The sequence below is a fragment of the Oncorhynchus mykiss genome, chromosome 26, assembly GCF_057628025.1.
Source record: "Oncorhynchus mykiss isolate SJ-2025 chromosome 26, ASM5762802v1, whole genome shotgun sequence".
NCBI lineage: Eukaryota > Metazoa > Chordata > Actinopteri > Salmoniformes > Salmonidae > Oncorhynchus > Oncorhynchus mykiss.
The window spans coordinates 52,583,325-52,601,172 of NC_143047.1; the positions used below are offsets into that span (position 1 = coordinate 52,583,325).

Genomic DNA, 17,848 nt, shown 5'->3' on the forward strand with positions numbered 1-17,848 from the left:
TACTATTCATGTCTAGAGTAGTGAAAATATTGTTCATGTCTAGAGTAGTGAAGATGCTGTTCATGTCTAGGGTAGTGAAGATGTTGTTCATGTCTAGAGTAGTGAAGATACTGTTCATGTCTAGAGTAGTGAAGATACTGTTCATGTCTAGAGTAGTGAAGATGCTGTTCATGTCTAGAGTACTGAAGATACTGTTCATGTCTAGAGTAGTGAAGATACTGTTCATGTCTAGAGTAGTGAAGATACTGTTCATGTCTAGAGTAGTGAAGATACTGTTCATGTCTAGGGTAGTGAAGATCTTGTTCATGTCTAGAGTAGTGAAGATATTGTTCATGTCTAGAGTAGTGAAGATACTGTTCATGTCTAGAGTAGTGAAGATACTGTTCATGTCTAGAGTAGTGAAGATACTGTTCATGTCTAGAGTAGTGAAGACACTGCTCATGTCTAGAGTAGTGAAGATACTGTTCATGTCTAGAGTAGTGAAGATACTGTTCATGTCTAGAGTAGTGAAGATACTGTTCATATCTAGAGTAGTGAAGATGCTGTTCATGTCTAGAGTAGTGAAGATACTGTTCATGTCTAGAGTAGTGAAGATACTGTTCATGTCTAGAGTAGTGAAGATATTGACTCCTATTAACAGTTGACGGTTTTCACCATTGCTCTTCTAAATGTTGCACCACGGATACTGAGTTGTCGTGACTGGTTCTCTTAGGAAACTGTGCCGTCTCACATTGAGCCCATCATCAAAACCACTTCCTCTGGAAGAAACTCTCTCAGTACTCAGACATGACTTGAGATGTGAGCTAGAAGATGACTGAATGTAGAGTAGTGAGTCCACTGACGTTGTGTTGAGATGGAGAGGAATCGTGTTTTTCTTCCTGACTCTCAGTGAAATCTCTTCCTGCTTATTGTTTGCATTCCATTAATCATTAACCAAGAGCCAGTTTATTAGTCATATGCACAGGATACACATGTTACACAGTACAAGGAAATGGTGACTGCGAGTTCACTCGCACCAACCTTCCAACCTCAGTGCACAGACACACTAACCACTAGCCCACTGAGGCCACCCCATAATAATGACATTAAATCCGGTCCATAGTGTATGATGAAGTCATCTGTCCTCTCATAGAGATATTCCTTCTCCGTGTTTTGTCCGTTCTCAGGTACAAGTGATCCTTATGTAAAGTTTAAACTGGATGGGAAGACACTATACAAGAGCAAAGTGGTTTATAAGAACCTCAACCCAACATGGAACGAGTCCTTCTCTTTCCCTGTCAGAGACCTGGACCAGAGACTGTATATTAAGGTAGGGGTTAGGACATACCTCATGTGTGGGGCCCAGTAGGGGCCGTTCTGGTCAGACGAGTGTTTCTGCTCTTTGTTCTGTTTCACTCTTCATTAAGCATCTTCATCTGGTCTACCTTGCAGGTGTATGACCGGGATCTGACCATGGATGACTTCATGGGATCCAGCTACATTCTCCTCAGTGATCTGGAGATGGAAAAGTGAGTGACACATTTTAAAATGTCACAATTTTCAGGAGATATTGATTGTTGTAACTCTGGCAGCAGGTAACCTAGAGGTTAGAGAGGTGAGAGAGGTGAGAGGTGAGAGATGCAGCAACCAGAGCTAATCTCAGTTTATAGTGCAATATGATCAGTAAAGTAATCTAACACATGTAAAACATTAACACCTGGTGTGTGTCTATCAGTTACACACGTCAATACACACAAGTATTCTGATGCCGTTAATGTTGTCAATACGAAAATAACACTGATCATCTCCAACCTGGCATTTCTTCATAATGAGACTGATTCTCTCCAACCTGGCATTTCTTCATAATGAGACAGATCATCTCCAACATGGCATTTCTTCATAATGAGACTGATTCTCTCCAACCTGGCATTTCTTCATAATGAGACAGATCATCTCCAACATGGCATTTCTTCATAATGAGACTGATTCTCTCCAACCTGGCATTTCTTCATAATGAGACAGATCCTCTCCAACCTGGCATTTCTTCATAATGAGACAGATCATCTCCAACCTGGCATTTCTTCATAATGATACTGATTCTCTCCAACCTGGCATTTCTTCATAATGAGACAGATCCTCTCCAACCTGGCATTTCTTCATAATGAGACAGATCCTCTCCAACCTGGCATTTCTTCATAATGAGACAGATCCTCTCCAACCTGGCATTTCTTCATAATGAGACAGATCATCTCCAACCTGGCATTTCTTCATAATGAGACAGATCATCTCCAACCTGGCATTTCTTCATAATGAGACAGATCCTCTCCAACCTGGCATTTCTTCATAATGAGACAGATCCTCTCCAACCTGGCATTTCTTCATAATAACACAGATCATCTCCAACCTGGCATTTCTTCATAATGAGACTGATTCTCTCCAACCTGGCATTTCTTCATAATGAGACTGATTCTCTCCAACCTGGCATTTCTTCATAATGAGACTGATTCTCTCCAACCTGGCATTTCTTCATAATGAGACAGATCCTCTCCAACCTGGCATTTCTTCATAATGATACTGATTCTCTCCAACCTGGCATTTCTTCATAATGAGACAGATTCTCTCCAACCTGGCATTTCTTCATAATGAGACTGATTCTCTCCAACCTGGCATTTCTTCATAATGAGACTGATTCTCTCCAACCTGGCATTTCTTCATAATGAGACTGATTCTCTCCAACCTGGCATTTCTTCATAATAACACAGATCATCTCCAACCTGGCATTTCTTCATAATGATACTGATTCTCTCCAACCTGGCATTTCTTCATAATAACACAGATCATCTCCAACCTGGCATTTCTTCATAATGACACAGATCATCTCCAACCTGGCATTTCTTCATAATGATACTGATTCTCTCCAACCTGGCATTTCTTCATAATGAGACATTCTCTCCAACCTGGCATTTCTTCATAATGAGACTGATTCTCTCCAACCTGGCATTTCTTCATAATGAGACTGATTCTCTCCAACCTGGCATTTCTTCATAATGAGACTGATTCTCTCCAACCTGGCATTTCTTCATAATGAGACAGATCATCTCCAACATGGCATTTCTTCATAATGAGGCAGATCATCTCCAACCTGGCATTTCTTCATAATAACACAGATCATCTCCAACCTGGCATTTCTTCATAATGAGACTGATTCTCTCCAACCTGGCATTTCTTCATAATGATACTGATTCTCTCCAACCTGGCATTTCTTCATAATGAGACAGATCCTCTCCAACCTGGCATTTCTTCATAATGATACTGATTCTCTCCAACCTGGCATTTCTTCATAATGAGACAGATTCTCTCCAACCTGGCATTTCTTCATAATGAGACTGATTCTCTCCAACCTGGCATTTCTTCATAATGAGACTGATTCTCTCCAACCTGGCATTTCTTCATAATGAGACTGATTCTCTCCAACCTGGCATTTCTTCATAATAACACAGATCATCTCCAACCTGGCATTTCTTCATAATGATACTGATTCTCTCCAACCTGGCATTTCTTCATAATGATACTGATTCTCTCCAACCTGGCATTTCTTCATAATAACACAGATCATCTCCAACCTGGCATTTCTTCATAATGAGACTGATTCTCTCCAACCTGGCATTTCTTCATAATGAGACTGATTCTCTCCAACCTGGCATTTCTTGATAATGAGGCAGATCATCTCCAACATGGCATTTCTTCATAATGAGACTGATTCTCTCCAACCTGGCATTTCTTCATAATGAGGCAGATCATCTCCAACCTGGCATTTCTTCATAATGAGACTGATTCTCTCCAACCTGGCATTTCTTCATAATGAGACAGATCCTCTCCAACCTGGCATTTCTTCATAATGAGACAGATCCTCTCCAACCTGGCATTTCTTCATAATGAGACAGATCATCTCCAACCTGGCATTTCTTCATAATGAGACAGATCCTCTCCAACATGGCATTTCTTCATAAGGAGACAGATCATCTCCAATCTGGCATAACAAAGTGTAATGACTTGTTTCAAGAAGGTTTTTTATTAAGAAGCATATCCATGTGAAAAAATGTACAAACCCCCTATCGTCCATCTGTCTGTCACAGCCCGATCTGAACTAACCCAGGCTAACTGAATAGTGACTATTCTAAGCTAACCCAGGCTAACTGAACCATGTTTTATGCTAAGGTAACCCTGTTGTATCCCCAGGGTGTGTGAGCTGTCCGTGCGTCTGGACGACCCCAACAGTCTGGAGGAGGACATGGGAGTCATCATGCTGGACATGTCTCTCTCTCTTAGGGATAGAGACAACGAGAGGAACTCTGTAAGGAACTAGACAATACAATATACCAGATCTAACAGGCTTGGGGTCAATTCCTTTTCAGTTCAGTCGATTCAGGAAGTCAACTGAAATTCCAATTCCATTTGTTCCTCATAGAGAAGCTTTGAAGAAAATGAGAATGAGTTTTTAACTTCCTGATTTGACTGAGTTTGATGGAATTGACCCCAACTATGATGTCTACCATATTCTACAGATATACTTGCATGTTTTTGTTCCTCTACTAACTGTGACAGTGTGTTGTGCTTGTAACCTGCATGTACTTGTTGCCTGCATGTACCTGTTGCAGAGGTGGCCTAAGAGGAAGAGGAGTATCAGGGTAAGTCATCCAAACATATCCACTCTAGTGTACTGACACCACTATTTAATCACTTAGGATCCACTCTAGTGTACTGACACCCCTATTTAATCAGGATCCACTCTAGTGTACTGACACCACTATTTAATCAGGATCCACTCTAGTGTACTGACACCCCTATTTAATCACTTAGGATCCACTCTAGTGTACTGACACCACTATTTAATCAGGATCCACTCTAGTGTACTGACACCACTATTTAATCACTTAGGATCCACTCTAGTGTACTGACACCACTATTTAATCACTTAGGATCCACTCTAGTGTGCTGACACCACTATTTAATCACTTAGGATCCACTCTAGTGTACTGACACCACTATTTTATCAGGATCCACTCTAGTGTACTGACACCACTATTTAATCACTTAGGATCCACTCTAGTGTACTGACACCACTATTTTATCAGGATCCACTCTAGTGTGCTGACACCACTATTTAATCACTTAGGATCCACTCTAGTGTACTGACACCACTATTTTATCAGGATCCACTCTAGTGTACTGACACCACTATTTAATCACTAAGGATCCACTCTAGTGTACTGACACCACTATTTAATCAGGATCCACTCTAGTGTACTGACACCACTATTTAATCAGGATCCACTCTAGTGTACTGACACCACTATTTTATCAGGATCCACTCTAGTGTACTGACACCACTATTTTATCAGGATCCACTCTAGTGTACTGACACCACTATTTAATCACTTAGGATCCACTCTAGTGTACTGACACCACTATTTAATCATGATCCACTCTAGTGTGCTGACACCACTATTTAATCAGGATCCACTCTAGTGTACTGACACCACTATTTAATCACTTAGGATCCACTCTAGTGTACTGACACCACTATTTAATCACTTAGGATCCACTCTAGTGTACTGACACCACTATTTAATCACTTAGGATCCACTCTAGTGTACTGACACCACTATTTAATCATGATCCACTCTAGTGTACTGACACCACTATTTAATCAGGATCCACTCTAGTGTACTGACACCACTATTTAATCACTTAGGATCCACTCTAGTGTGCTGACACCACTATTTAATCAGGATCCACTCTAGTGTACTGACACCACTATTTAATCACTTAGGATCCACTCTAGTGTACTGACACCACTATTTAATCACTTAGGATCCACTCTAGTGTGCTGACACCACTATTTAATCACTTAGGATCCACTCTAGTGTACTGACACCCCTATTTAATCAGGATCCACTCTAGTGTACTGACACCACTATTTAATCAGGATCCACTCTAGTGTACTGACACCCCTATTTAATCACTTAGGATCCACTCTAGTGTACTGACACCACTATTTAATCAGGATCCACTCTAGTGTACTGACACCACTATTTAATCACTTAGGATCCACTCTAGTGTACTGACACCACTATTTAATCAGGATCCACTCTAGTGTACTGACACCACTATTTAATCACTTAGGATCCACTCTAGTGTACTGACACCACTATTTTATCAGGATCCACTCTAGTGTGCTGACACCACTATTTAATCACTTAGGATCCACTCTAGTGTACTGACACCACTATTTTATCAGGATCCACTCTAGTGTACTGACACCACTATTTAATCATGATCCACTCTAGTGTGCTGACACCACTATTTAATCAGGATCCACTCTAGTGTACTGACACCCCTATTTAATCACTTAGGATCCACTCTAGTGTACTGACACCACTATTTAATCACTTAGGATCCACTCTAGTGTACTGACACCACTATTTAATCACTTAGGATCCACTCTAGTGTACTGACACCACTATTTAATCAGGATCCACTCTAGTGTGCTGACACCACTATTTAATCACTTAGGATCCACTCTAGTGGACTGACACCACTATTTAATCAGGATCCACTCTAGTGTGCTGACACCACTATTTAATCAGGATCCACTCTAGTGTACTGACACCACTATTTAATCAGGATCCACTCTAGTGTACTGACACCACTATTTAATCACTTAGGATCCACTCTAGTGTGCTGACACCACTATTTAATCAGGATCCACTCTAGTGTGCTGACACCACTATTTAATCAGGATCCACTCTAGTGTGCTGACACCACTATTTAATCAGGATCCACTCTAGTGTACTGACACCACTATTTAATCAGGATCCACTCTAGTGTGCTGACACCACTATTTAATCAGGATCCACTCTAGTATACTGACACCCCTATTTAATCAGGATCCACTCTAGTATACTGACACCCCTATTTAATCACATAAGATCCACTCTAGTATACTGACACCCCTATTTAATCAGGATCCACTCTAGTGTGCTGACACCACTATTTAATCAGGATCCAAAACTGACAGCTTTTCATTGAAACAATTCATTTGTATGAACCGAATCAGTCCCATGAAGCTGGACATTGGTGTTTCTCCACTAGAGGGCAGTATACCACCAAGAACCCGTTCATTGTTTTAGAATGAGTTACTGCCACATCCCTACTAATAATCTCTGTTAAATAAATGATGTGTTTGATTTGATGATGTTAAAGTGTAGCAGGTTGGTTCTATGTCTTTGCAGTGTGTCGTCCTCCGCTGTTTGCATACAGTATGAAACAGTTTTAAACATCCGTTTTTATTAAGCTCCGGTACAGCCGGAAGATGATTGCTCTGAGACAGGGTCCTCGTCCATAATGGCACCCTTTTCCCTATGGTACCTGGTCTAAAGTAGTGCACTACACGAGAATAGGGTGCCATTTGTGTCACAGCTTAATCTAGTGAACTGAATAGGAGCTTAATGTATTTCTCTGTCAGTTTTCTCTTGATGTAAGCTCACCTAATTATCTTAGAGCAGATGAGTCTTAGGGTGCGCCCCGAATGGCTCCCTATTCCCTATATAGTGTACTACTTTAGACCAGAGCACTATGGCACCCTATTCCCTATATAGTGCACTACTTTAGACCAGAGCCCTATGGCACCCTATTCCCTATATAGTGCACTACTTTAGACCAGAGCCCTATGGGACCCTATTCCCTACATATAATGCACTACTTTAGACCAGAGCCCTATGGGACCCTATTCCCTACATATAATGCACTACTTTAGACCAGAGCCCTATGGCACCCTATTCCCTACATATAATGCACTACTTTAGACCAGAGCCCTATGGCACCCTATTCCCTATATAGTGCACTACTTTAGACCAGAGCCCTATGGGACCCTATTCCCTACATATAATGCACTACTTTAGACCAGAGCACTAAGGGGAATATACTGTACACTGCGTAGGGAATAGGGTGCTATTTTGGTTGCTGAAGTCAGAACACTAGTCTTCTGTTTGTCTGATTGATGGAAGTCCTTCACTGGCTGCTGTTAGTCTTATTAAAGGGGACCAATATGCCTGGACATATTGTTGTAGTAAGTGTCAAGATAATACAAATAGTATTCAGAAATATTGTTTTCCAGTGTTCGGCTCATTTGAAATCCATTTACCTGGTGTTTATCTGTGTTTATAATGGTGATATAGCATGGCTCATTTGAAATCCATTTACCTGGTGTTTATCTGTGTTTATAATGGTGATATAGCATGGCTCATTTGAAATCCATTTACCTGGTGTTTATCTGTGTTTATAATGGTGATATAGCATGGCTCATTTGAAATCCATTTACCTGGTGTTTATCTGTGTTTATAATGGTGATATAGCATGGCTCATTTGAAATCCATTTACCTGGTGTTTATCTGTGTTTATAATGGTGATATAGCATGGCTCATTTGAAATCCATTTACCTGGTGTTTATCTGTGTTTATAATGGTGATATAGCATGGCTCATTTGAAATCCATTTACCTGGTGTTTATCTGTGTTTATAATGGTGATATAGCATGGCTCATTTGAAATCCATTTACCTGGTGTTTATCTGTGTTTATAATGGTGATATAGCATGGCTCATTTGAAATCCATTTACCTGGTGTTTATCTGTGTTTATAATGGTGATATAGCATGGCTCATTTGAAATCCATTTACCTGGTGTTTATCTGTGTTTATAATGGTGATATAGCATGGCTCATTTGAAATCCATTTACCTGGTGTTTATCTGTGTTTATAATGGTGATATAGCATGGCTCATTTGAAATCCATTTACCTGGTGTTTATCTGTGTTTATAATGGTGATATAGCATGGCTCATTTGAAATCCATTTACCTGGTTTTTATCTGTGTTTATAATGGTGATATAGCATGGCTCATTTGAAATCCATTTACATGGTGTTGATCTGTGTTTATAATGGTGATATAGCATGGCTCATTTGAAATCCATTTACCTGGTGTTTATCTGTGTTTATAATGGTGATATAGCATGGCTCATTTGAAATCCATTTACCTGGTTTTTATCTGTGTTTATAATGGTGATATAGCATGGCTCATTTGAAATCCATTTACATGGTGTTGATCTGTGTTTATAATGGTGATATAGCATGGCTCATTTGAAATCCATTTACCTGGTGTTTATCTGTTATAACACAGTGTATAGTGATAGCGTAGCATGATAACAGTAGTGGGTATATAACATGGTATTTGAACAGGTTATCAATAGAACTGACTGTCCTCTCCTCCTCCTCCCTCCAGTCTCCGCTGGCCCAGAGTGGTCGTCTATCAGAGTCTCTGAGGAAGTCTCAGCTGTGGTCAGGTGTAGTGGGGGTGACCCTGGTGGAGGGACAGGACCTGCCAGAGGACGGACCTGGAGAGCTGTTTGTTCGATTCAGACTGGGGGAGCAGAGATACAAGAGCAGGGTAGGAGTTGCACACATATGGACACACACACTCATACACACACACACACACACACACACATATGGACACACACACACACACGGACACACATATGGACACACATATGGACACACACATATGGACACACACACACACACTCATACACACACACACACTCATACACACACACACACACACACACACACACACACACACACACACACACACACACACACACACACGCACACATATGGACACACACACTCACACACACACACACACACTCACTCTCTCTCTCTCTCTCTCTCTCTCTCTCTCTCTCTCTCTCTCTCTCTCTCTCTCTCTCTACACACACACATAAACACACACACACTCATAAACAAACACACACACACACACTCATACACACTCATACACATGCACACTCATACACACACACACACCCTCATACACACACACACACTCTCCCTCCACCTCTAAGTCCTCTCTCCCCTCCTGTCTTCAGAACCAGCCCAAGAAGGCCAACCCCCAGTGGAGGGAGAGGTTTGACTTCAACCGGTTCCCGGAGGGTCCTGGGGTCCTGGAGATAGAGGTCTGGAACAAAGAGGGACGCAAATATGAGGAGTGTTACGGCATGTGAGTTATAACATGGTCATTCTGGATCTCTGTAGTTACAACATGGTCATTCTGGATCCCTTTAGTTACAACATGGTTATTCTGGATCTCTGTAGTTACAACATGGTCATTCTGGATCCCTTTAGTTACAACATGGGTCATTCTGGATCCCTTTAGTTACAACATGGTTATTCTGGATCTCTGTAGTTACAACATGGTCATTCTGGATCCCTTTAGTTACAACATGGTAATTCTGGATACCTTTAGTTACAACATGGGTCATCCTGGATACCTTTAGTTACAACATGGTCATTCTGGATCTCTGTAGTTACAACATGGTTATTCTGGATCCCTTTAGTTACAACATGGTCATTCTGGATCTCTGTAGTTACAACATGGTCATTCTGGATCTCTGTAGTTACAACATGGTCATTCTGGATCCCTTTAGTTACAACATGGGTCATTCTGGATCCCTTTAGTTACAACATGGTCATTCTGGATACCTTTAGTTACAACATGGTCATTCTGGATCCCTTTAGTTACAACATGGTCATTCTGGATCTCTGTAGTTACAACATGGTTATTCTGGATCTCTGTAGTTACAACATGGTCATTCTGGATCTCTGTAGTTACAACATGGTCATTCTGGATCCCTTTAGTTACAACATGGTCATTCTGGATCTCTGTAGTTACAACATGGTTATTCTGGATCCCTTTAGTTACAACATGGGTCATTCTGGATCCCTTTAGTTACAACATGGTAATTCTGGATACCTTTAGTTACAACATGGGTCATCCTGGATACCTTTAGTTACAACATGGTCATTCTGGATCCCTTTAATTACAACATGGTAATTCTGGATACCTTTAGTTACAACATGGGTCATCCTGGATACCTTTAGTTACAACATGGTCATTCTGGATCCCTTTAGTTACAACATGGTCATTCTGGATCCCTTTAGTTACAACATGGTCATTCTGGATCTCTGTAGTTACAACATGGTCATTCTGGATCCCTTTAGTTACAACATGGTTATTCTGGATCTCTGTAGTTACAACATGGTCATTCTGGATCCCTTTAGTTACAACATGGTCATTCTGGATCTCTGTAGTTACAACATGGTTATTCTGGATCCCTTTAGTTACAACATGGGTCATTCTGGATCCCTTTAGTTACAACATGGTCATTCTGGATCTCTGTAGTTACAACATGGTCATTCTGGATCTCTGTAGTTACAACATGTTCATTCTGGATCCCTTTAGTTACAACATGGTTATTCTGGATCTCTGTGGTTACAACATGTTCATTCTGGATCCCTTTAGTTAAAACATGGTCATTCTGGATCCCTTTAGTTAGAACATGGGTCATTCTGGATCCCTTTAGTTACAACTTGGGTCATTTAGGATCCCTTTAGGTACAGCATGGTCATTCTGGATCCCTTTAGTTACAACATGGCTCATTCTGGATCTCTGTAGAATCATTGTGATGTCAAATGAATGATACCACTGATTTGTCTGTTTTTCAGCCCTCAACTTTATAGTGTATTTTCCTTGCAAATGCATAAGACAAACCTTTCCTCCTTGTTTGAACCAAACCATACGGCCTCATATTGTTGATGTGTGTGTTCTGTCTCTGTGTGTTCTGTCTCTGTGTGTTCTGTCTCTGTGTGTTCTGTCTCTGTGTGTTCTGTCTCTGTATGTTCTGTCTCTGTGTGTTCTGTCTCTCTGTGTCCTGTCTCTGTGTGTCTCTGTGTCCTGTCACTGTGTGTCTCTGTGTCCTGTCTCTGTGTGTCTCTGTGTGTCCTCTCTCTGTGTGTCCTGTCTATGTGTGTCCTGTCTATGTGTGTCCTGTTTCTGTGTGTCCTGTCTCTGTGTGTCTCTGTGTGTCCTGTCTCTGTGTGTCCTGTCTCTGTGTGTCTCTGTGTGTCCTGTCTCTGTGTGTTCTGTCTCTGTGTCCTGTCTCTGTGTGTCCTGTCTCTGTGTGTCTCTCTGTGTCCTGTCTCTGTGTGTCCTGTCTGTGTGTTCTGTCTCTGTGTCCTGTCTCTGTGTGTCTCTGTGTGTCCTGTCTCTGTGTGTCACTGTGTGTCTTGTCTCTGTGTGTCTCTGTGTGTCCTGTCTCTGTGTGTCTCTGTGTGTCCTGTCGCTGTTTGTCCTGTCGCTGTTTGTCCTGTCTCTGTGTGTCCTGTCTCTGTGTGTCCTGTCTCTGTGTGTTCTGTCTCTGTGTCCTGTCTCTCTGTGTCCTGTCTCTGTGTGTATCGTCTCTGTGTTCTGTCTCTGTGTGTATCAGGTGTGAGGTGGACCTGTCCAGTGTTCTACCCAACCAGTCTCAGCTGTTCACGCGGGTTCTGAAAGAGGGAAAAGGTCGTGTGGTCTTCCTGATCACTCTGAGCACGTGTAGTGGCGTCTCCATCTCCGACATGTGTGCCCCGCCCCTCGAGGAGCCTCAGGAGAGAGAGAAAACTTTGGAGAAATACGTCAGTACTGTCATATAATATACCTCCTCTGTTATAGAGACGTCAGTAGTGTTGTTTTACTGAGTCACCACTGGAGCAGCCCTCCAAGTGATATTACTGTCTGTAATGTGTTGTTTTACAGGGTCAGTTCTGTCTGTAATGTGTTGTTTTACAGGGCCAGTCCTGTCTGTAATGTGTTGTTTTACAGGGTCAGTCCTGTCTGTAATGTTGTTTTACAGGGTCAGTCCTGTCTGTAATGTTGTTTTACAGGGTCAGTCCTGTCTGTAATGTGTTGTTTTACAGGGTCAGTCCTGTCTGTAATGTGTTGTTTTACAGGGTCAGTCCTGTCTGTAATGTTGTTTTACAGGGTCAGTCCTGTCTGTAATGTTGTTTTACAGGGTCAGTCCTGTCTGTAATGTGTTGTTTTACAGGGTCAGTCCTGTCTGTAATGTGTTGTTTTACAGGGTCAGTCCTGTCTGTAATGTGTTGTTTTACAGGGTCAGTCCTGTCTGTAATGTTGTTTTACAGGGCCAGTCCTGTCTGTAATGTGTTGTTTTACAGGGTCAGTTCTGTCTGTAATGTTGTTTTACAGGGCCAGTCCTGTCTGTAATGTGTTGTTTTACAGGGTCAGTCCTGTCTGTAATGTGTTGTTTTACAGGGTCAGTCCTGTCTGTAATGTGTTGTTTTACAGGGTCAGTCCTGTCTGTAATGTGTTGTTTTACAGGGTCAGTCCTGTCTGTAATGTGTTGTTTTACAGGGTCAGTCCTGTCTGTAATGTTGTTTTACAGGGTCAGTCCTGTCTGTAATGTTGTTTTACAGGGCCAGTCCTGTCTGTAATGTTGTTTTACAGGGTCAGTCCTGTCTGTAATGTGTTGTTTTACAGGGTCAGTCCTGTCTGTAATGTTGTTTTACAGGGTCAGTCCTGTCTGTAATGTGTTGTTTTACAGGGTCAGTCCTGTCTGTAATGTGTTGTTTTACAGGGTCAGTCCTGTCTGTAATGTGTTGTTTCACAGGGTCAGTCCTGTCTGTAATGTGTTGTTTTACAGGGCCAGTCCTGTCTGTAATGTGTTGTTTTACAGGGTCAGTCCTGTCTGTAATGTTGTTTTACAGGGTCAGTCCTGTCTGTAATGTTGTTTTACAGGGTCAGTCCTGTCTGTAATGTGTTGTTTTACAGGGTCAGTCCTGTCTGTAATGTGTTGTTTTACAGGGTCAGTCCTGTCTGTAATGTTGTTTTACAGGGTCAGTCCTGTCTGTAATGTTGTTTTACAGGGTCAGTCCTGTCTGTAATGTGTTGTTTTACAGGGTCAGTCCTGTCTGTAATGTGTTGTTTTACAGGGTCAGTCCTGTCTGTAATGTGTTGTTTTACAGGGTCAGTCCTGTCTGTAATGTGTTGTTTTACAGGGTCAGTCCTGTCTGTAATGTGTTGTTTTACAGGGTCAGTCCTGTCTGTAATGTTGTTTTACAGGGCCAGTCCTGTCTGTAATGTGTTGTTTTACAGGGTCAGTTCTGTCTGTAATGTTGTTTTACAGGGCCAGTCCTGTCTGTAATGTGTTGTTTTACAGGGTCAGTCCTGTCTGTAATGTGTTGTTTTACAGGGTCAGTCCTGTCTGTAATGTGTTGTTTTACAGGGTCAGTCCTGTCTGTAATGTGTTGTTTTACAGGGTCAGTCCTGTCTGTAATGTGTTGTTTTACAGGGTCAGTCCTGTCTGTAATGTTGTTTTACAGGGTCAGTCCTGTCTGTAATGTTGTTTTACAGGGCCAGTCCTGTCTGTAATGTTGTTTTACAGGGTCAGTCCTGTCTGTAATGTGTTGTTTTACAGGGTCAGTCCTGTCTGTAATGTGTTGTTTTACAGGGTCAGTCCTGTCTGTAATGTTGTTTTACAGGGTCAGTCCTGTCTGTAATGTGTTGTTTTACAGGGTCAGTCCTGTCTGTAATGTGTTGTTTTACAGGGTCAGTCCTGTCTGTAATGTGTTGTTTCACAGGGTCAATCCTGTCTGTAATGTGTTGTTTTACAGGGTCAGTCCTGTCTGTAATGTGTTGTTTTACAGGGTCAGTCCTGTCTGTAATGTGTTGTTTTACAGGGTCAGTCCTGTCTGTAATGTTGTTTTACAGGGCCAGTCCTGTCTGTAATGTGTTGTTTTACAGGGTCAGTCCTGTCTGTAATGTGTTGTTTTACAGGGTCAGTCCTGTCTGTAATGTGTTGTTTTACAGGGTCAGTCCTGTCTGTAATGTGTTGTTTTACAGGGTCAGTCCTGTCTGCAATGTTGTTTTACAGGGCCAGTCCTGTCTGTAATGTGTTGTTTTACAGGGTCAGTCCTGTCTGTAATGTGTTGTTTTACAGCGTAAGTCCTGTCTGTAATGTGTTGTTTTACAGGGTTAGTCCTGTCTGTAATGTGTTGTTTTACAGTGTCAGTCCTGTCTGTAATGTGTTGTTTTACAGGGTCAGTCCTGTCTGTAATGTTGTTTTACAGGGTCAGTCCTGTCTGTAATGTGTTGTTTTACAGTGTCAGTCCTGTCTGTAATGTGTTGTTTTACAGCGTCAGTCCTGTCTGTAATGTTTTGTTTTACAGGGTCAGTCCTGTCTGTAATGTGTTGTTTTACAGGGTCAGTCCTGTCTGTAATGTGTTGTTTTACAGGGTCAGTCCTGTCTGTAATGTGTTGTTTTACAGGGTCAGTCCTGTCTGTAATGTTGTTTTACAAGGTCAGTCCTGTCTGTAATGTTGTTTTACAGGGTCAGTCCTGTCTGTAATGTGTTGTTTTACAGGGTCAGTCCTGTCTGTAATGTGTTGTTTTACAGGGTCAGTCCTGTCTGTAATGTTGTTTTACAGGGTCAGTTCTGTCTGTAATGTGTTGTTTTACAGGGTCAGTCCTGTCTGTAATGTGTTGTTTTACAGGGTCAGTCCTGTCTGTAATGTTGTTTTACAGGGCCAGTCCTGTCTGTAATGTGTTGTTTTACAGGGTCAGTCCTGTCTGTAATGTGTTGTTTTACAGGGTCAGTCCTGTCTGTAATGTTGTTTTACAGGGTCAGTCCTGTCTGTAATGTGTTGTTTTACAGGGTCAGTCCTGTCTGTAATGTTGTTTTACAGGGTCAGTCCTGTCTGTAATGTGTTGTTTTACAGGGTCAGTCCTGTCTGTAATGTTGTTTTACAGGGTCAGTTCTGTCTGTAATGTGTTGTTTTACAGGGTCAGTCCTGTCTGTAATGCGTTGTTTTACAAGGTCAGTCCTGTCTGTAATGTGTTGTTTCACAGGGTCAGTCCTGTCTGTAATGTTGTTTTACAGGGTCAGTCCTGTCTGTAATGTGTTGTTTTACAGGGTCAGTCCTGTCTGTAATGGGTTGTTTTACAGGGTCAGTCCTGTCTGTAATGTGTTGTTTTACAGGGTCAGTCCTGTCTGTAATGTGTTGTTTTACAGGGTCAGTCCTGTCTGTAATGTGTTGTTTTACAGGGTCAGTCCTGTCTGTAATGTGTTGTTTTACAGGGTCAGTCCTGTCTGTAATGTGTTGTTTTACAGGGTCAGTCCTGTCTGTAATGTGTTGTTTTACAGGGTCAGTCCTGTCTGTAATGTGTTGTTTCACAGGGTCAGTCCTGTCTGTAATGTTGTTTTACAGGGTCAGTCCTGTCTGTAATGTTGTTTTACAGGGTCAGTCCTGTCTGTAATGTGTTGTTTTACAGGGTCAATCCTGTCTGTAATGTTGTTTTACAGGGTCAGTCCTGTCTGTAATGTGTTGTTTTACAGGGTCAGTCCTGTCTGTAATGTTGTTTTACAGGGTCAGTCCTGTCTGTAATGTGTTGTTTTACAGGGTCAGTCCTGTCTGTAATGTGTTGTTTTACAAGGTCAGTCCTGTCTGTAATGTGTTGTTTCACAGGGTCAGTCCTGTCTGTAATGTTGTTTTACAGGGTCAGTCCTGTCTGTAATGTGTTGTTTTACAGGGTCAGTCCTGTCTGTAATGTGTTGTTTTACAGGGTCAGTCCTGTCTGTAATGTGTTGTTTTACAGGGTCAGTCCTGTCTGTAATGTTGTTTTACAGGGTCAGTTCTGTCTGTAATGTGTTGTTTTACAGGGTCAGTCCTGTCTGTAATGTGTTGTTTTACAGGGTCAGTCCTGTCTGTAATGTTGTTTTACAGGGCCAGTCCTGTCTGTAATGTGTTGTTTTACAGGGTCAGTCCTGTCTGTAATGTGTTGTTTTACAGGGTCAGTCCTGTCTGTAATGTGTTGTTTTACAGGGTCAGTCCTGTCTGTAATGTTGTTTTACAGGGTCAGTCCTGTCTGTAATGTGTTGTTTTACAGGGTCAGTCCTGTCTGTAATGTTGTTTTACAGGGTCAGTTCTGTCTGTAATGTGTTGTTTTACAGGGTCAGTCCTGTCTGTAATGCGTTGTTTTACAAGGTCAGTCCTGTCTGTAATGTGTTGTTTCACAGGGTCAGTCCTGTCTGTAATGTTGTTTTACAGGGTCAGTCCTGTCTGTAATGTGTTGTTTTACAGGGTCAGTCCTGTCTGTAATGGGTTGTTTTACAGGGTCAGTCCTGTCTGTAATGTGTTGTTTTACAGGGTCAGTCCTGTCTGTAATGTGTTGTTTTACAGGGTCAGTCCTGTCTGTAATGTGTTGTTTTACAGGGTCAGTCCTGTCTGTAATGTGTTGTTTTACAGGGTCAGTCCTGTCTGTAATGTGTTGTTTTACAGGGTCAGTCCTGTCTGTAATGTGTTGTTTCACAGGGTCAGTCCTGTCTGTAATGTTGTTTTACAGGGTCAGTCCTGTCTGTAATGTTGTTTTACAGGGTCAGTCCTGTCTGTAATGTGTTGTTTTACAGGGTCAGTCCTGTCTGTAATGTTGTTTTACAGGGTCAGTCCTGTCTGTAATGTGTTGTTTTACAGGGTCAGTCCTGTCTGTAATGTTGTTTTACAGGGTCAGTCCTGTCTGTAATGTGTTGTTTTACAGGGACAGTCCTGTCTGTAATGTGTTGTTTTACAAGGTCAGTCCTGTCTGTAATGTGTTGTTTCACAGGGTCAGTCCTGTCTGTAATGTTGTTTTACAGGGTCAGTCCTGTCTGTAATGTGTTGTTTTACAGGGTCAGTCCTGTCTGTAATGTTGTTTTACAGGGTCAGTTCTGTCTGTAATGTTGTTTTACAGGGCCAGTCCTGTCTGTAATGTGTTGTTTTACAGGGTCAGTCCTGTCTGTAATGTGTTGTTTTACAGGGTCAGTCCTGTCTGTAATGTGTTTTTTTACAGGGTCAGTCCTGTCTGTAATGTGTTGTTTTACAGGGTCAGTCCTGTCTGTAATGTGTTGTTTTACAGGGTCAGTCCTGTCTGTAATGTTGTTTTA

General features: G+C 41.7%; 1 protein-coding gene across 4 annotated transcripts in view; it reads left to right on the top strand.

The window, feature by feature from the left end:
- The window catches only part of LOC110508814 (multiple C2 and transmembrane domain-containing protein 2), a 117,669-nt gene that overhangs the window by 65,499 nt on the left and 34,322 nt on the right, over positions 1 to 17,848 (top strand). For 2 of the 4 annotated variants that reach the window (XM_090222070.1, XM_090222071.1), the window contains exons 5-11: positions 1,167 to 1,309; positions 1,432 to 1,508; positions 4,219 to 4,333; positions 4,638 to 4,667; positions 9,316 to 9,480; positions 9,965 to 10,095; positions 12,362 to 12,548. In XM_090222070.1, the coding sequence (XP_090078196.1) occupies positions 1,167 to 1,309; positions 1,432 to 1,508; positions 4,219 to 4,333; positions 4,638 to 4,667; positions 9,316 to 9,480; positions 9,965 to 10,095; positions 12,362 to 12,548 (848 nt within the window). The remainder of the gene's footprint in view (positions 1 to 1,166; positions 1,310 to 1,431; positions 1,509 to 4,218; positions 4,334 to 4,637; positions 4,668 to 9,315; positions 9,481 to 9,964; positions 10,096 to 12,361; positions 12,549 to 17,848) is intronic. The other 2 variants (XM_090222072.1, XM_090222073.1) reach the window with 1 other exon arrangement.